We start from the raw sequence: 20,696 nt of genomic DNA on the forward strand, positions 1-20,696 counted from the left end.
TTAAAATGATTCCAGAATGTATTTTATTTTTCTATGTCCCATCCCAACCCCTAATCCCTGTTGCTGCACTCATTCAATACAAGGATATGGTGCTGATTCCATTTGACAACAGATTAAATAAAGTTACAATTCATCTCACTACACGCAAAACAATCCATTCAAACCACTGCTTAAATATGCTTATGTCTAGTTGTCCTTAATATGTACATCCACATAGTAATAATTTGGGACTGAAATGAACTCAAAAGCCTATACATTTGTACTACATAAACCCACATTTTCACAGTCCATTTTGTTTTAACCTCCGTCAATGAGTGGAGCTTGTCGATCTCGACTACATGAAAAAGCCTTGCAGTATGACGGTTGACGGTGTTGGTATACCAGGGTGTATTCATTAGTCGGATTCCGTTGCAAAACGTTTTGCCTTGCATGGAAAGCGTTTACCATTTACTCTAGGAACCAAATGGAAGCAAACAGAACAAATGGAACGGGAGGGGCCTACCTGAATTTGTCCAATAAAACTCTAGTTTTTGTTGAAAAAATGTTTTACGTTTTGATTAAGCTGTTTTTGTTGGAAAAGGTTTTGCAACAGACAAAACGTTTTTACACCCCTGTTGACTGCCTTTAAAGCCCAGGACTCATTTTGAAGTCTCCTGTAACAACGGTCCCAGCAATGCAGGGCACACTGCATGCAATGCCCTTATTTGAGGTCGGTATGTTCTTACCAGGCAAATTCTCTGAGCACAACATGGAGAAAAACTTAAAGATTGCATCATTTTTTTTGTAATGTTTTGATAGGCCTACAAAAGAAAGAGGAGCATGCAGGCTATGTTGACTGTCTGTTGCTGGCGTTTCAAGATAAGAGATGAGGCTGATTTGGTTTTAGCTCTACATTGGAAAAAATAATACAGATGTATTGTCACATATACCGAGTACTGTAGGTGAAATGTGTTGTTTCACCGGGTCAGCCATAGTAGTACGGCGCCCCTGGAGTAAATTAAGGTTAAGTGCCTTGCTCAAGGGCACATCAACAGATGTTTCACCTTGTCGGCTCAGGTATTCAAACCAGCAACCTTTCGGTTACTGGCCCAACACACTGCTAGGCTGCCCTGGAGCAGCAGACAGAACTTGGTCAGTGGGGGTCCAAAGAGCTAAGTTGATACTTCCTTCCTGACCCACGGTCAGTAACTTGTTTGGTTGGTTTGAGTCTGTTTTGTGGTTGGATGGGGGTGAAGGGGAGTGAATGACAAATGTTAAATGAGGACTGATGTTACTGAGAAATGTTTATTCTGTGGTAGTGTTTCACATGGAGATGTTTTCGTACAGGTCTTCAATCTTCTCCTTGAAAAACTCCCTCAGCTCGGGTCTCTTCGCTTTTAGTGTGGGAGTCAACAGGCCATTCTGTATGGAGAACTGCTCGTTGTGGATGTGGATGTTTTTCACCTTGGGACAGACAGAATACATTAGAATGTAGACAGGATCCTTTGCCAGGTCATGTGTGCATATCAGCTATTTGTCATCATCATCTAGGTATTCACTTTCAGAGAGTTGTCATTTGCCCTCACCAATGAACACCTTACAATTGACACACACACACCTGCTCAAACGAGTGGAGGCCACTGGCCTTGCCCAGTCTCTGCAAGTCTTCCATGATGGCTTTCTTCAGAACCTTTACATACACACACACAAGACACCATACCATGACTCTAAGACAATACCATGTGTTGTGCTATGTCGATCTATTCAACAACTCAAAGGGTTCAACAAGGTGCCCTTTTCTTTTCTTGAATCAGTTTACTCAGGGTCTGAGGATCTGATGATCTTTCTCTAAAAGCGCAGTACCTAGACATGAATGTTGTGCAACAGGAATCCTTTCTTTTGATTACGTCAATCTATTCACATCTATGCACATAGTTGATTATTTCAAGCCTCTCCTTCATCATGGCAACAAACAGAATGAAAACACCATTGAATGTAAAGATGGGATTGAAATCACATACAGTATTTTTACAGAGGTCCCGATAGCTCCCCTCCATGCCTTTCTTCAGGGCCCATGCAGGCATTGTCTCTGGGTCAGGAACAACTATGGCAACCAGACAGGACTAGAACAGAAACACACAAGTAACCTTTAGAAATGAGAAATAATCAAATGTTCTGTATTTTTCTCTCTCTCTTTCTCTCTCTCTCAATAGGCCTAAGTAGGTAAGTAAGTATGTGTCTATCCGTCACGACTTCCACCAAAGGTGGCTCCCCTCCCTGTTCGGGCAGTGCTCGGCAGTCGTCGTCCCCCGGCCTACTACCTGCCACCTGCCACCGATCCATTTTTCCTTTTCGTTTGTGTCTGTCTGTTATTGTTATCACCTGTTTCTGATTAGTTAATTTTGGTGGGTTTATTAACCATCGCAGCCTGCTAGTCTTTGTGCGGGATTAATTTAGCTTGTTAGCTCTGTAAGGGGTGCGTGTTTGCGCCACAGGGTTTTTTTCCTCTCAGTCGTTGTACTGTGGGTACTATATTTAGGAGTAGAGGTTTCTCCTCCGTGTGTTTCATGATTTTCCCCGCCTGTTGTTGGTGGGTTGGGATTTATAATAAAGGACTGTGCAAACTGGAATTCCTTGCTCTCCTGCTCCTGACTCCTGCATCTACCTCTTCTTAGGAGGCACCTAACACTATCTATGAAAATATCTGTACATAAACAGTATCCAGCATAAACTGTGGTTTTAACCCATTACAGTCTAAGCCGGGAGAGAGAGGGGGGTTCGACTAAGCTATATGGAATTGTTTAATAAGGTCATACCAAGGATCATTTATCTATTTGATTTTACATTTTAAGAGCCGTTGAAGTATGAAAAAATATCTACAAAAATTATTTGATGAAAAAAAATGTTACCCTCTTAGGATCCCTCACCCTGGACCCATCTTCCTCTAATACTCTCTTTACTGCCTCAGCATAGCACATCTTCTGCCATACTCTGATCCTGGCAACCTCAACCTGCCGTTCACCAGACCCCTCTGATTTCCAGCACCATGTGTACCACTACAGTTAATACACAACCTTTTCCACCGATACTACACATTCCTTTGTCTCATGTCCTCCTGCACACTCCTTACATCCAGGAATCTCCCTCCTGCACACTACTGCTACATAAGCCATAAGCTTGACACCTAAAACACGTTAGTGGACTTTAACTGGTGAAGACTGCATCAAAGCTCAGTAGTACACACGGTGTCTTCTCTGTTTCACCACCTCTCCACAGGTCTGAGTCGCACCAAATGGCGTTCGTCACAAACACTGGGAATCTTCAACTTCAGTTGACCCTCTTCAACACTTCATGCCACTCCAGTTATCACTCCTTTCAACGGCGCCCTGCTCTGGAGAGGAAAGCGTGTCACACTTATTTCCTCCAGTCGCGTGGTGCGGAGGGCATAAACGTTTTTAAAAATCTACACGATTCCACTTTGAGTCACTTTCAAAAACCTAACAATCCCCAACCTCTTTTCCACCCATCGTGACACCACATACGGATCAGCCAGAAGGCAAGAATCCATTCTCTACAAAAATCTTTCTCCCACTGGGCCAAAATCATCTTCATCACCAACGGGGGAAGGCTGAAACTCTACGGTTTTCACAGCACCTGCCACTTCAGTTAATTCATCCTCATTCTCCACCTCCAAGTCCAACAACAATTTGGGCATAAACCTACCCGTCATCTTGGTACCCCAAAAACTTTTCCAGAGTTTCAGCTGGGAAAAAATGTGTGGCAATGTTCCCTAATTATGTTGGCGCTCCCTGCTGGCCATAAATGTGAAATACAAAAATAGAGTAAGGTAACCCTGTAGCTGGTTTGAGACATGACCACTCATCTAAAATAGTGTCATTAGTCAAAGAAGGAAAAACACTGAATATTAAAATATCAAACATGTACAGTTTGATTCCTGTCCTATCTACCCATCATTTAGATTTACTGTAAAACATATTATTCATATATTTTATAAACATACTACAGGATTCTTTGTGATCTGATCATCAGTTGGAATGTAATCTTCATTGATTCCTAACCAGTCCCGTGGTTTCACTTGCAATTCTTTTTTATTCCTTTCATTCTATAAATGAATTTACAATAGTGCTGTACAAGCATGCCTGTTCTTCCAGATCCAATGTACACTCCCCAAATAGGCCTACGCCAATCACATCTTATCTGTGAAGTGGATTCATGTGATCGTCTGAACAGCTTGTATTTATGCAGAGACTTGAGGGATATGATTGTGACACATTTTTCCAGTTTGATCTTCAGTGACAGGTGTAGGCTTATTTGTCCAGGCAGAAATGACTGAAAGTAGCCTCAACATAGTGAGACCTGGAAAAACTTGCCCCGAAACGAGTGAGATGGAGGAGGACATTTGTCTATGGCCTATGCTCCTTTTATTGGAGCCAAGGGCTTAGATCAGATAAGTCAAGTATTCTTTTTGTTTGTTTTTTTTTTTAGTATTTTTTTTTTTTTTAATTCGTATTTTTTTTTTTGTTAGTATTTTTTTTTTTGTTAGTATTTTTCTCCCCAATTTCGAACTTGTCTCATCGCTGCAACTCCCCAATGGGCTCTGGAGAGGCGAAGGTGGAGTCATGTGTTCTCCGAAACATGACCCGCCTAACCGCTCTCCTTAACACCCGCCAGCTTAACCCGGAAGCCAGCCACACCAATGTGTCGGAGGAAACCGTTCAACTGGCGACCGGGGAGTCACTATAGCACAATGAGCCAAGTAGAGCCCAACCGCTACTCGGGAGGCCCGGAAATATTGTTTTGACCAAATAAAATGAGCTGAATTTTGCAAATGTATTATATTAATCTGCCCCTGTCTTGTTTGAAAAAGTGTTATGAATGCTATGGTTTGAGCCCTGGTCGTCTATGGGCGTATTCCTCTGCCCAGGCGTTGCAGAAGCATGCCAGATCTTACAACGCCTGGATAGGTATTTTAGTATGAGCTAACCACATCATATGTTATATCAATCTGTCAGTCGATGGTGGACGCATGCAACGTCTGAGCAGGGGAACGCAACATGTGTCACAAGACTGGGTTAGCCTGCTGTAGACGTTTACTTTGTGGGCTAGTCTTCAGGCCTCAGTTAAAAGACAATCACATGAGAGAAGTTAATTGAACAACCTCCACTAAAGTTACAATTGATAGGCTTTGAGTTAGAATAGGATCATTTTTAAAAACATGACACTGATACTGAGGTTAATTGGTAAGCTGTAACAGACTATTTGAGGTCCTGCTCTCACAAACATATTTCAGAGCCTCAGCCGCTGAGGTGCAGCCTTTCCCCTACTAAAATCAAACATCAACTATGATGATGAAACTTCATCTGAGGTACTTGGAAGAAAATATGCCCTATAGACCTTCAGCTCTCAACATTGTAGTTGTTGGCTGCTGATAAGAAGAAGCATGCACTTGGACGCTAGCTCCAAGTAGACTTTGTTGTGCCAAAGTAAACCTACAGAAGAGGTAAACCAATCACTCAGCCACTTTACCTGTGTCAAGCTCATTATACTCCAAAAACTCAGGAGACACATATCAATGGAGACTGTGTCCAACTGTTGCATACTTTACCCTGCACCTTACGGACTGCTGCCCTATGTACATAGTAAATGACCACTGGTCACTTTAACAATGTTTGCATACTATTTATATATCTACTAATGTACTACATTTGTGATTATTTGTTTTACTTTGTATTATTGTGTGCTTGTTTGACATTTACTGCATTGATTGATAGGAACTAGAACATAAGCATTTCACTGCACCCGCCATAACACCTGCTAAACTGCGTACGCGACAAAAGACTTTGATTTGTTCACCCTATATCACTACCGTGATCATTGCTATTATATTGCCCTTGTTCTACTTACCCAGAGTCCGATAAACCCGTGGATACAATTGTTATGTCTCTGTGCAGTATAAAGTAAGTTAGCTCTAGTTTTAGCGTTAGCGCAATGACTGGAATTCTATGGGTACAGAGGGGTACAGAGACATACGGGTACAGAGACATACGAGTACAGAGACATACAGGTACAGAGACATACGGGTACAGAGACATACGGGTACAGAGACATACGGGTACAGAGACATATGGGTACAGAGACATACGGGTACAGAGACATACGGGTACAGAGACATATGGGTACAGAGACATACGGGTACAGAGACATACGGGTACAAAGACATACGGGTACAGAGACATACGGGTACAGAGACATATGGGTACGGGTACAGAGACATACGGGTACAGAGACATACGGGTATGGGTACAGAGACATAAAAATGGTATCCATGAGTTCATCAGACTCTGGGTAAGTAGAACAAAAGGCCCGAATCTCGCAGTATCCCTTTAAAGGTCCAATGCAGATCTCAATATCAGATCATTTCAGGGTAATAATTAAGTACCATAAGGTGATTTTTTTTGTTTTTGAAAATTGTATATTTTTTAAATAATAATACATTCTTAGAAAAGAGCCATTTGTCAAGCAATCATTTTTCTAGGACTGTCTAGGGCAGCCTTGAGTGGCGAGGGTAAAACTGAATGTGCAGTTATTGGCAGAGAGGTTTGGAACTCTTTCTTATTGGTTTATTAACTCATTTACTGCATGGTGATGTCACCATGGTAGGCCAAAATTCCCTGACACCAAAACAGGAACAAATTTCAAATGTTTCTTTCGTACAGCAGTTACAATAAAAATGATTGCATTATCATAATTTTCACAATTTCACAGTATTATTCCAACCTCAGGGTGGAAATATATATATATATATATATATATATATATAAAAAAACACAGGAAATCACATTTGTGTTTCCACTGGGCCTTTAACACTTTCTGTCTATATCGCCCAGCCAAATGTTGCAATGCAAAGGTAATTCTGTTTTAATTTGTTTAAGCATCGCTTGACATGGAAAAGAATAAAGAAATAATAAATTAAAATGATTCCAGAATGTATTTTATTTTTCTATGTCCCATCCCAACCCCTAATCCCTGTTGCTGCACTCATTCAATACAAGGATATGGTGCTGATTCCATTTGACAACAGATTAAATAAAGTTACAATTCATCTCACTACACGCAAAACAATCCATTCAAACCACTGCTTAAATATGCTTATGTCTAGTTGTCCTTAATATGTACATCCACATAGTAATAATTTGGGACTGAAATGAACTCAAAAGCCTATACATTTGTACTACATAAACCCACATTTTCACAGTCCATTTTGTTTTAACCTCCGTCAATGAGTGGAGCTTGTCGATCTCGACTACATGAAAAAGCCTTGCAGTATGACGGTTGACGGTGTTGGTATACCAGGGTGTATTCATTAGTCGGATTCCGTTGCAAAACGTTTTGCCTTGCATGGAAAGCGTTTACCATTTACTCTAGGAACCAAATGGAAGCAAACAGAACAAATGGAACGGGAGGGGCCTACCTGAATTTGTCCAATAAAACTCTAGTTTTTGTTGAAAAAATGTTTTACGTTTTGATTAAGCTGTTTTTGTTGGAAAAGGTTTTGCAACAGACAAAACGTTTTTACACCCCTGTTGACTGCCTTTAAAGCCCAGGACTCATTTTGAAGTCTCCTGTAACAACGGTCCCAGCAATGCAGGGCACACTGCATGCAATGCCCTTATTTGAGGTCGGTATGTTCTTACCAGGCAAATTCTCTGAGCACAACATGGAGAAAAACTTAAAGATTGCATCATTTTTTTGTAATGTTTTGATAGGCCTACAAAAGAAAGAGGAGCATGCAGGCTATGTTGACTGTCTGTTGCTGGCGTTTCAAGATAAGAGATGAGGCTGATTTGGTTTTAGCTCTACATTGGAAAAAAATAATACAGATGTATTGTCACATATACCGAGTACTGTAGGTGAAATGTGTTGTTTCACCGGGTCAGCCATAGTAGTACGGCGCCCCTGGAGTAAATTAAGGTTAAGTGCCTTGCTCAAGGGCACATCAACAGATGTTTCACCTTGTCGGCTCAGGTATTCAAACCAGCAACCTTTCGGTTACTGGCCCAACACACTGCTAGGCTGCCCTGGAGCAGCAGACAGAACTTGGTCAGTGGGGGTCCAAAGAGCTAAGTTGATACTTCCTTCCTGACCCACGGTCAGTAACTTGTTTGGTTGGTTTGAGTCTGTTTTGTGGTTGGATGGGGGTGAAGGGGAGTGAATGACAAATGTTAAATGAGGACTGATGTTACTGAGAAATGTTTATTCTGTGGTAGTGTTTCACATGGAGATGTTTTTCGTACAGGTCTTCAATCTTCTCCTTGAAAAACTCCCTCAGCTCGGGTCTCTTCGCTTTTAGTGTGGGAGTCAACAGGCCATTCTGTATGGAGAACTGCTCGTTGTGGATGTGGATGTTTTTCACCTTGGGACAGACAGAATACATTAGAATGTAGACAGGATCCTTTGCCAGGTCATGTGTGCATATCAGCTATTTGTCATCATCATCTAGGTATTCACTTTCAGAGAGTTGTCATTTGCCCTCACCAATGAACACCTTACAATTGACACACACACACCTGCTCAAACGAGTGGAGGCCACTGGCCTTGCCCAGTCTCTGCAAGTCTTCCATGATGGCTTTCTTCAGAACCTTTACATACACACACACAAGACACCATACCATGACTCTAAGACAATACCATGTGTTGTGCTATGTCGATCTATTCAACAACTCAAAGGGTTCAACAAGGTGCCCTTTTCTTTTCTTGAATCAGTTTACTCAGGGTCTGAGGATCTGATGATCTTTCTCTAAAAGCGCAGTACCTAGACATGAATGTTGTGCAACAGGAATCCTTTCTTTTGATTACGTCAATCTATTCACATCTATGCACATAGTTGATTATTTCAAGCCTCTCCTTCATCATGGCAACAAACAGAATGAAAACACCATTGAATGTAAAGATGGGATTGAAATCACATACAGTATTTTTACAGAGGTCCCGATAGCTCCCCTCCATGCCTTTCTTCAGGGCCCATGCAGGCATTGTCTCTGGGTCAGGAACAACTATGGCAACCAGACAGGACTAGAACAGAAACACACAAGTAACCTTTAGAAATGAGAAATAATCAAATGTTCTGTATTTTTCTCTCTCTCTTCTCTCTCTCTCAATAGGCCTAAGTAGGTAAGTAAGTATGTGTCTATCCGTCACGACTTCCACCAAAGGTGGCTCCCCTCCCTGTTCGGGCAGTGCTCGGCAGTCGTCGTCCCGGCCTACTACCTGCCACCTGCCACCGATCCATTTTTCCTTTTCGTTTGTGTCTGTCTGTTATTGTTATCACCTGTTTCTGATTAGTTAATTTTGGTGGGTTTATTAACCATCGCAGCCTGCTAGTCTTTGTGCGGGATTAATTTAGCTTGTTAGCTCTGTAAGGGGTGCGTGTTTGCGCCACAGGGTTTTTTTCCTCTCAGTCGTTGTACTGTGGGTACTATATTTAGGAGTAGAGGTTTCTCCTCCGTGTGTTTCATGATTTTCCCCGCCTGTTGTTGGTGGGTTGGGATTTATAATAAAGGACTGTGCAAACTGGAATTCCTTGCTCTCCTGCTCCTGACTCCTGCATCTACCTCTTCTTAGGAGGCACCTAACACTATCTATGAAAATATCTGTACATAAACAGTATCCAGCATAAACTGTGGTTTTAACCCATTACAGTCTAAGCCGGGAGAGAGAGGGGGGTTCGACTAAGCTATATGGAATTGTTTAATAAGGTCATACCAAGGATCATTTATCTATTTGATTTTACATTTTAAGAGCCGTTGAAGTATGAAAAAAATATCTACAAAAATTATTTGATGAAAAAAAATGTTGGCCTGACTGTTATTAGCCCATATAAACACATTGAATAACAGATTCACTACATGGAACAGATAGTCCCAAAATAATCTCAAGGAAATTTGTTCTGAAGTGTCCTATATCTGAGAGATTTAAGAAAGAGAAAAGGTTTATATGTATTTTTTTTATATGTATTTAACCCCTTATTTTTTGAATAAATTGTCCCTATATGTGCATTGAACAAAAATATAAACGCAACATGTAACAACTTCACAGATTTTACTGAGCAACAGTCAATTGAAATAAATTCATTAGTCCCTAATGTCACATGACTGGGAATACAGATATGCATCTGTTGGTCACAGATACCTTTAAAAAATGTGCCTTATGCAGTGCCACAGATCTCCTTTGCATAGAGTTGTTCAGGCTGTTGATTGTGGCCTGTGGAATGTTGTCCCACTCCTCTTCAATGGCTGGTTGAAGTTTCTGGATATTGCCGGGATCTGGAACACGCTGGCGTACACGTTGATCCAGAGCATCCCAAACATGCTCAACGGGTGACATACAGTGGGGAGAACAAGTATTTGATACACTGCCGATTTTGCAGGTTTTCCTACTTACAAAGCATGTAGGGGTCTGTAATTTTTATCATAGGTACACTTTCAACTGTGAGAGACGGAATCTAAAACAAAAATCCAGAAAATCACATTGTATGATTTTTAAGTAATTAATTTGCATTTTATCGCATGACATAAGTATTTGATCACCTACCAACCAGTAAGAATTCCGTCTCTCACAGACCTGTTAGTTTTTCTTTAAGAAGCCCTCATGTTCTCACTCATTACCTGTATTAACTGCACCTGTCCACATACTCAATCAAACAGACTCCAACCTCTCCACAATGGCCAAGACCAGAGAGCTGTTTAAGGACATCAGGGATAAAATTGTAGACCTGCACATGGCTGGGATGGGCTACAGGACAATAGGCAAGCAGCTTGGTGAGAAGGCAACAACTGTTGGCGCAATTATTAGAAAATGGAAGATGTTCAAGATGACGGTCAATCACCCTCGGTCTGGGGCTCCATGAAAGATCTCACCTCGTGGGGCATCAATGATCATGAGGAGGGTGAGGGATCAGCCCAGAACTACACGGCAGGACCTGGTCAATGACCTGAAGAGAGCTGGGACCACAGTCTCAAAGAAAACCATTAGTAACACACTACGCCGTCATGGATTAAAATCCTGCAGCGCACGCAAGGTCCCCCAGCTCAATCCAGCGCATGTCCAGGCCCGTCTGAAGTTTGCCAATGACCATCTGAATGATCCAGAAGAGGAATGGGAGAAGGTCATGTGGTCTGATGAGACAAAAATAGAGCTTTTTGCTCTAAACTCCACTCGCCCTGTTTGGAGGAAGAAGAAGGATGAGTACAACTCCAAGAACACCATCCCAACCGTGAAGCACGGAGGTGGAAACATCATTCTTTGGGGATGCTTTTCTGCAAAGGGGACAGGATGACTGCACCGTATTGAGGGGAGGATCAGTAAGAGCATTGAAGATGGGCTGGGTCTTCCAGCATGACAACGACCCGAAACACACAGCCAGGGCAACTAAGGAGTGGCTCCGTAAGAAGCATCTCAAGGTCCTGGAGTGGCCTAGCCAGTCTCCAGACCTGACCCCAATAGAACATCTTTGGAGGGAGCTGAAAGTCCGTATTGCCCAGCGACAGCCCCGAAACCTGAAGGATCTGGAGAAGGTATGTATGGAGGAGTGGGCCTAAATCCCTGCTGCAGTGTGTGCAAACCTGGTTAAGAACTACAAGAAACGTATGATCTCTGTAATTGCAAACAAAGGTTTCTGTACCAAATATTAAGTTCTGCTTTTCTGATGTATCAAATACTTATGTCATGCAATAAAATGCTAATTAATTACTTAAAAATCATACAATGTGTTTTTCTGGATTTTTGTTTTAGATTCCGTCTCTCACAGTTGAAGTGTACCTATGATAAAAATGACAGACCTCTACATGCTTTGTAAGTAGGAAAACCTGCAAAATCGGCAGTGTATCAAATACTTGTTCTCCCCACTGTATCTGGTAAGTATGCAGGCCATGGAAGAACTGGGACATTTTCAGCTTCCAGGAATTGTGTACAGATCCTTGCAACATGGGGCCTTGCATTATCATGCTGAAACATGAGGTGGTGGTGGTGGATGAATGGCATTACAATGGGCCTCAGGATCTTGTCACGGTATCTCTGTGCATTCAAATTGCCATCGATAAATGCAATTGTGTTCGTTGTCCGTAGCTTATGCCTGCCCATACCATAACCCCACCGCCATCATTGGGCACTCTGTTCACAATGTTGACATCAGCAAACCGCTCGTCCACACAACGCTATACAGGTGGTCTGCGGTTGTGAGGCTGGTTGGATGAACTGCTAAATTATCTAAAGCAAAATTGGAGGTGGCTTAAGAAATTAACGATAAATTCTCTGGTAACAGCTCTGGTGGAAATTCCTCCAGTCAGCATGCCAATTGCACACTCCCTCAACTTGAGACATCTTTGGCATTGTGTTGTCTAACAAAACTGCACATTTTACAGTTGCCTTTTATTGTCCCCAGCACAAGGTGCACCTGTGTAATAATCATGCTGTTTAATCAGCTTCTTCATATGTCACACCTGTCAGTTGTAATGGATTATCTTGGCAAAGGAGAAATGCTCACTAACAGGAATGTAAACAAATCTGTGCACAACATTTTTGAGAAATACATTTGCATAAGGACAATTTCTGGGATGTTTTATTTCAGCTCATAAAACATGGGACCAACACTTTACATGCTGCGTTAATCATTTTGTTTCATTTTTTTTTTTTTTTTTTTTCATTTAATTTTTTCAACTGGTATGGGGACCTTCAGACGGGTCTGGTGTGGCCTGTGGGCATCCTAGAGCAAAACAACATATTTGTGTTTGTGAGAGTCTCACCTTTCAACAGAGGGGTCATATTAGTGTGTTGTCCAAACTGTTTTGACGCTACAGACAGAAGTTAGTAGATCGGTTGTACTGACTTCAGACTAGTCCCAAGACGCTCGTGGGGGTCGTAGAGCAAAACGGAAAACACCATTGTGTTCGGGAGAGTCTCATCTTTCCATAGAGGGGTAATAATGGTCAAACCATTCAGACGCTACAGACGATTTTGGGTAACACTTTACTTTAAACCCAGCGTTATAAGACGTTATGACACGGTCATAACCATGTCATAATGTGTCATAACAGCTGACATAACTTGCCATAACACTGTCATGACCCATATTTACACTTATTGTGACATATATTGTGTTATTTTATGGCTGATTATGACACCTACATAACACCTGTTATGATACCTACATTTTTTGACCTCACATAGTCTGTTATAGTTTACCAATTAACCTCAGTATCAGTGTCATGTTTTTAAAAATGATCATACTCTAACTCAAAGGCTATCAATTGTAATTTTAGTCGAGGTGGTTCAGTGAACTTCGCTCATGTGATTTATGACACTGCCAAGATGCATTATGACCATCATAATCATGTAAGCCAGATAGGCCTATCATGTACATGACCTTATATCAGTCAAAAAGAGGGTTTCTTGTACCTGAAATCTGCTCCTGCATTCATCCTAGTCATAAGCAACAGAGGTGCATGTTTTGTGGGTTCTGTCACTCTTTTGTTGGTATCATAACCAGTGATAAAATAATGCAATATAGACCATATTATGACAAGTTATGTCAGCTGTTATGACATATTATGACATGGTTATGACTGTATCATAATGTGTTATGACACTGGGTGTCAAGTAAAGTGTTATCCAATTTTGTGAGAAGACTAATTTTCGGGATGCCTCACGGTCTGACAAACATCGCTTGCCACCTTTCATCGCAGATGCGGAAGTGTGTACGCAGTGAATTGATGAAAAAAATGATTTCTAGTGTAAACTGACAGATTTTTATAGGGCTAATGTCTAGCTGTGTTCCAGTGGTTCTGCTCAACTTTAATGATAATGGCCAAACAACTCTTACCATCGGCTGTTATGTGATAACAACCAAGTGGTTAGGGAGATCACCTGTAGGCTGTCATGTGATAACAACCAAGTGGTTAGGGAGATCACCTGTAGGCTGTCATGTGATAACAACCAAGTGGTTAGGGAGATCACCTGTAGGCTGTCATGTGATAACAACCAAGTGGTTAGGGAGATCACCTGTAGGCTGTCACCATGGACGTAGAGCTGGGTCACAGGCTCACAGCGGATGTAAATGTTCTCTATCTTCTCAGGGGAGATGTACTCTCCCTGGGCCAGCTTAAAGATGTGCTTCTTCCTGTCAATGATCTTCAGTGTACCGTTCTGAGGAGCGGAGGGCAGACATCAAAAATAGGCACATACCTTACATTTGAATTGAAATAGTTGTGAATGTCAAGTTAGGATTTGGCCCTGATATTGAGGGTATATAACACCAGGAAGGCAAATAGATGTTTGAGGAAATGTATTTTCAAGGGAAGGGTCATAAACAAGCATGTGTACGTACAGGTAACCATCTCCCTATGTCTCCGGTGTGGAGCCAACCATCTGTGTCCAGGGTTTCAGCAGTCCTCTCAGGGTCTTTGAGGTAGCCCTTGAAAACATTGGGTCCTTTCACACACACCTAATGGATGATCAGAGAGAGGGAGACAGCCACAGAGTGAGAATTAAAGAGAATGTGTTCAGCACCAAACTATCAAATCGACTAATGCTTACATAGCCTCAGTGATCAACTGTCTGGGACCATGTTCAAATAGGGATTACCCTAAAATGTCCTTGATGCTTTATTGAACTCACCTCTCCTTCTCCCTTGCGTGCAAAGTAGTTCTTCTCAGCCACATCCACCAGCTTGATGAGGTTACATGGCAATGGTGCCCCCACATGACCTAGAGTTAGCCATCAAACCATGGAGAAGTATGAGAAAAAAATCTAGTGTACAGACAGCTGTGGAGTCACATCTTCATTTGGTGGATTGAAGTCATTAGATAAATAAAAGTAAATTGGCTGCCACCAAAAAGTATACATTTATACAGTCAGGCCAAAACTCCAATGTGAAGCTGAAAATACTGAAATATAGAATCAAACCAGTAGGGGGAGCAGTTCAATAATATTTTAATTTGACGCAATACAAATGTTCCTTAATCATGACTATATTACCTTTACAACTCAAATGTGCATATTTTAGTGGAAATACGCAAAAATGTATATTGTTTGACAATCAGGCCTGCACAATAGTTAGAGAAGTCATACTTTTCTCCATACTTGCTAAACATAAAAACATTGCAAGGCACAAAGCCAAAGCTCAATTCTAGGGTGTGTGAAGATCTGAAATTGTTATTCCCCACTGAGATCCCTGAATGTCATCCACACATTCAGTTGTGTCTGATTCCAAACCAACAGCAGGCTGCCCCACTGCCCAGGAACTGTAAGAGCACAGGGCCTTATTAAGAGAGTGTACTGATCAGGGTTGCCATGTCCATGGTTTTTCTGAACATTGAAGTCCTTTGAAAACAATGTCACAGGGGAAAATGTATTGGTTGCGGGTTGCAGGTTTTTGCGCTACTTCTAAGTAACACCGCCGCTGCCATGGTATTTCTATGGTATTTCTATTTTTTGTGTATTTTTTTATCTATTTATTTCACTGTGACCTGCTGCTATTGATAATCAGGTAGTGAGTCAGTCTGTTGCTGAGAGAGTGGTAGGGAGGGAGGGATCGAGGGATGGGGAGGGCCGTGTGTTGAGAGAGTCACAAGTGAGAGGAGAGCAGCACTTCATGACAAGTCATGTGAGAACAACAAACGAATAACAGCACTAGCGAGTTCCAAATTGTTTTTAATAGTGTCGAAGAGTATAATGCGCAGGGCCTATAGAAGTCCAGAGTAGCTTACAAACACTTGATCAAGATCACAAAAAAATATATTTTATTGGGAACATTGCCCTGTGTAGGGTGCTGTTTTTCAGATGGGACGTTAAATTGGTTTCCTGACTTTCTGTGGTCACTAAAGATACTATGGCACTACTCGTAAGAGTAGGGGTGATAACCCTGGTGTCCTGGCTAAATACCCAGTCTGACCCTCATACTATCATAACCACCTAATCATCCCAGCGTCCAATTGGCTCATTCATTCCCCCTCCTCTCCCCTGTAACTATTCCCCAGGTCGTTGCTGTAAATGAGAATGTGTTCTCAGTCAATTTTGCCTTTTTTACCAGTTGTATCTAGATTGTCATTATGGAGACACCTATTTAACAACTCCTCTCTTGCTGAAAAAAACAAAAACATTTTGGCCTAGTTTTCAGGCCTTGTGGGTGGGTTTTGAGTGGTCCTTGGGCTGGAAATTTATGCTAGACCTGGCAAAGTCTGCATCATGAAATAATATGTAATAAGTAATGACATTTCCAGGAAGACAGGAGATTATGGCTGCATTCCAAATCACATCTTATTCCTTATATAGTGCACAGCTTTTGACCAGGACCCATAGGGGACCCTATTCCCATAGGGCTCTGGTCAAAAGTAGTGCACTATATAGGAAATAGGGTGCCATTTGGGACATAACCGATGATTCAGTGGGCTGATGGGTGGGTCAGGTGTTAGAGCTGCTCTAGCATCCATTCAAATGTACTGCAGCTCAACATATTTCCAGTGTAACCTTTGGCCATGGCTGTTTCACCGAGACAATAAAGTGTCTATTGCATGCTTGGGTTGAAATACTGCAACTGCCAGTGTTTTGTAGCACATCAGAGTACGTGGGTAAATACTGGCTGTGATCCAAAGGTTGTTGACCCAACTACAATTAAGCCTCCCGACTAGTTGCCCCTATTCTCACACATTACAGAGGGGAAATGGTTGTGGCCCTGAAACGTGCAGCCAACCGGAAGCCACAGAGCTAAAAACAGTGAGAACCTTGTTTGTTTGTTTGAGTCTGAAGCTGAAAGCACTTACGTGCGGCGGAGGAAAGAGTTAGCTTCAGCTGTAGTGTTCACAGTAAAATATTACACGTTGCGGTGGTCCTTCCGCTGAAAGCAAGCGACACTGACTCATAACCCCATCTCCTCAGGACATGGAGGGCCTTGTTAATGTTGGCATCAGTCAGCAGCAGCTATACTCAGTCACACTATAATGTGTCCCCAATACACAGCGTGTTATCTCTGTGGGCTTGTGTTTCCACCGTTGTAAAACCTCTTAGACTTTCACCCCAGTGGTGAAGTATAATGTTTTTAAACAGGCATGGGCTAGAGCCGACTGTACTCTGATGTCATAAAGGTACTCTTGCTCCCTGGCCTAATGTAGGGGTGGGTCCCAAATGGCTCCCTATGTATAGTTGCACCACTTGGGTGTACTAGGAGTGGAACAGCTGTTGACCGGTTGAAGTGGAGTAGAAGAGGAGACAAGTAAAAGAGGAGAAGAAAGGAGAAGAGAAGAGATGAGAAGAAATGAGTGGGGGAGAAAGGAGAAGAGAAGAAAGGAGTGGGGGAGAGGAGAAGAGAAGAAAGGAGTGGGGGAGAGAGGAGAAGAGAAGAAAGGAGTGTGGGAGAGAGGAGAAGAGAAGAAAAAGGAGTGGGGGAGAGAGGGAGAAGAGAAAGATGAGAAGAAAGCAGTGGGGAAGAGAGGAGAAGAGAAAAGATGAGAAGAAAGGAGTGGGGAAGAGAAAAGATGAGAAGAAAAGAGTGGGGAAGAGAAAAGATGAGAAGAAAGAAGTGGGGAAGAAAGGAGAAGAGAAAAGATGAGAAGAAAGGAGTGGGGAAGAGAGGAGAAGATAAAAGATGAGAAGAAAGGAGTGGGGGAGAGAGGAGAAGAGAAAAGATGAGAAGAAAGGAGTGGGGGAGAGAGGAGAAGAGAAAAGATGAGAAGAAAGGAGTGGGGGAGAGAGGAGAAGAGAAGAAAGGAGTGGGGAAGAGAGGAGAAGGGAAGAGCGTTGAGGAGAGGGGTGAGGAGAGATAAGCTCACCTGAGGTCCAGTCTCCAGGAGTGGTGAAAGTACAACCAGCAGTACACTCTGTCTGGCCATACGCCTCATACACCTACAGACAGCCAGGACAGACAGGATGTTAGCAGGATGTGATATGATCAGTCTGATGGTGTGCTTGTGGCTGCATGCATTTGTGTGTTTGTCAACACATGTGCGTGTGTGTGCGCATGTGTATGCTTACGCATGCAGCTGCATGTGTGTGTTTATCCACCATGTGTGTGTTTGTGTGTGCGCATTCACGTGTGCATCACTTACCTGACAACCCAGTGCAGCCCTGAGAAACCCCAGTACAGTGGGGGAGGCCGGCGCAGCTCCAGTTACAATCATGCGTAACCTCCCACCCAGGCTGGCCTGCCAACAGAACACGATACTATTACACAACCCAAACTCCCACAACACACCAGGAATGCAGTCTGTGTTGTTGAAATACAGTGCATCCTGCCTGCCTAGCAACACTTCCACGGGTCACAGTGCATATTCCCATTTTATTGCCTGTACACACACAGCAAATCAAATCAAAGTTTATTTGTCACGTGCGCCGAAAACAACAGGTGTAGTAGACCTTACAGTGAAATGCTTACATACAGGCCCTAACCAACAGTGTAATTTTTAAGTAAAAAATAGGTATTAGGTGAACAATGGATAAGTAAAGAAATAAAAACAACAATGAAAAATAACTGTAGCGAGGCTACATATAGGCACCGGTAAGTCAGGCTAATTGAGGTAGTATGTACATGTAGATATGGTTAAATTGACTATACATATATGATAAACAGAGAGTAGCAGTAGCGTAAAAGAGGGGTTGGTGGGTGGCGGGGCACAATGCAGATAGTCCGGGTAGCCAATGTGCGGGGGCACCATATCAGGCCACTCATAGGCAGGAGGAGAAGAGAAGGAATGGAGGAGGGGAGGTGGATACCTGTATCTTACTGAAGAATATCTTATCCCACAGGCTGTCCATGCGGATGATCCCCCTGCTGACCTCTGCCCCTTTTCTCTTAGCTGCAAAGTTCAGCAGCCAACGCTTCAATGGGGTGTTGGCCTGGCTGAATATCTGTAGAGTACACACACACACACACACACACACACACACACACACACACACACACACACACACACACACACACACACACACACACACACACACACATAGACATTCAAGAGAGGGGGTGAGTTGATATAAGATATGAAAAATGAAGGGAGGTGTGTGTGTAGGGGGGGGGTGTAAAGGCTGGTTCTCTCACCTTGTCGTACATGCGGTTGAGCAGTCGAGGTACCACAGGGAAGATGGTGGGCCGTAAGGCCTTCATGTCATCAGACAACAGGCGGATGTCGCCTTGGAAGAAACCGATCCGGCCACCGTGACAATACACCACAGACTGGGGAAAGAACCTAACAGTTACAACTGAGTCAAAAAGCACTTCTTGTATTCAGTTGCATAGATCTGGCCTAATGCCGCTTTCAAGACAACTCGGAACTCGAAAACTCTAAAATGTCCACTTGGAAACTAGGGCTCCGACTTTCCCACTTGCAAAATATCAGAATTGACAAACAGGAAACTTAACGCAAAAAAATATATTGATTTTAACTCGGAGGTTCAGAGTTTCTGAGATGTCTTGAAAGTACCACAATTCACACAGTTCTTTGGAACAGTTCCTGTTTTTGAGGTCATGATGAGGACAGGCTCTGCAGGGACTGCCTTTTTTTCTTTCACGTGTTGAAAGACATGATTTGCATAATAGACTGGAGCGCACTGGCAGGGACCATAAAACTTACTGTATATGGAAAAGCCTATTCAACCAGTTCTACAAGGAGAACATGGGTCGTTCCTTTTGAGGATGAACTTAAAGGCGTTTACATTAGTTACATAAAGGTCACATACATTGGGTGTGTGCATTCTTGTGAACATGAAGTATGTGCCTGCTTGTGTTGGAGGGGAAGAGAGGTGGTTTCCTGTGTCTGTGTCTCACACACTAACAAGGAAAGAACCTCGGTTGAACCTGTATGGTTGCTTTACCCCTTCAGTACTGAAGCTGATCCAGTGCCAGCTTTGTTGTTTAACTCATAGTAGTTATTCAAAATAATACATATGGGACTGATCCAAAATCAGTAGTTAGGGACTGAAAACACGAGCTATGGAACCACAGCTATCGGAAACAACAGACCAAGCCTGCAATTTAAATAGCACCCTATTCCCTTTGTAGTACACTACTTTTGACCAAGGCCCTATGTCGAAAGTAGTTCAGTATATAGGGGATAGGATGCAATTTAGGATGCATCCCAAGCTAGAGGCAGCGTGGGGGGTTAACAGCAGGGCTCAAGTTTCCTGTGGGGGCGAAGCTGTTAGAACCGGCAGAAATAATGCACACCCATGACTGTATGAGCCAGCTTATCCAGAGCAAGCAGATGATATGCCTATATAATAATATAATGTCACAATGAAATCCAACCGCAGATAACCAGGTCAATAACAGCCAAGGACAAGGGTAATCGCCAAGATCCTACATGTCTGAAAATACAGGTACATGTGTACACACACACACCACACACACACACACACACACACACACACACACACACACACACACACACACACACACACACACACACACACACACACACACACACACACACACACAGTTATAAAGATGAAAGCTTAGTGTGGGCTTTGTTTGAGACATTACCTGGATGAGTCTTTCAAACATGTGCGCCAGAGGCAGGAAGGAGATAAGAACGTCGTCTTGGTTTGGGAATATTACTTTCTGTGGCATGAGGAAGAGGAAAAGTGGTTAGCAGGGGATTAGAACCGCCCCATCGGGTACACAATGGTTGAATCAACGTTGTTTCCACGTCATT

At 42.6% G+C, this 20,696-nt stretch overlaps 1 protein-coding gene across 5 annotated transcripts in view; it reads right to left on the reverse strand.

Annotated features, from left to right (window-relative positions):
- Window positions 1-20,696, reverse strand: part of LOC115136190 (long-chain-fatty-acid--CoA ligase 6-like) — a 104,912-nt gene continuing 84,216 nt past the window's right edge. For 4 of the 5 annotated variants that reach the window (XM_065023887.1, XM_029671739.2, XM_065023888.1 and 1 more), the window contains 11 exons: window positions 20,525-20,602; window positions 19,085-19,219; window positions 18,760-18,894; window positions 18,096-18,191; window positions 17,820-17,892; window positions 14,671-14,759; window positions 14,381-14,497; window positions 14,056-14,199; window positions 8,971-9,072; window positions 8,568-8,639; window positions 6,970-8,413 (listed from right to left, as the gene is read on the reverse strand). In XM_065023887.1, coding sequence (XP_064879959.1) covers window positions 8,240-8,413; window positions 8,568-8,639; window positions 8,971-9,072; window positions 14,056-14,199; window positions 14,381-14,497; window positions 14,671-14,759; window positions 17,820-17,892; window positions 18,096-18,191; window positions 18,760-18,894; window positions 19,085-19,219; window positions 20,525-20,602 — 1,215 coding nt within the window. In that variant the 3' untranslated portion in view covers window positions 6,970-8,239. Of the gene's footprint in view, window positions 1,444-6,969; window positions 8,414-8,567; window positions 8,640-8,970; window positions 9,073-14,055; window positions 14,200-14,380; window positions 14,498-14,670; window positions 14,760-17,819; window positions 17,893-18,095; window positions 18,192-18,759; window positions 18,895-19,084; window positions 19,220-20,524; window positions 20,603-20,696 lie in introns of those variants that run through there. The other variant, XM_065023891.1, reaches the window with a different exon arrangement.

The sequence above is a fragment of the Oncorhynchus nerka genome, linkage group LG10 (genome assembly GCF_034236695.1).
Source record: "Oncorhynchus nerka isolate Pitt River linkage group LG10, Oner_Uvic_2.0, whole genome shotgun sequence".
NCBI lineage: Eukaryota > Metazoa > Chordata > Actinopteri > Salmoniformes > Salmonidae > Oncorhynchus > Oncorhynchus nerka.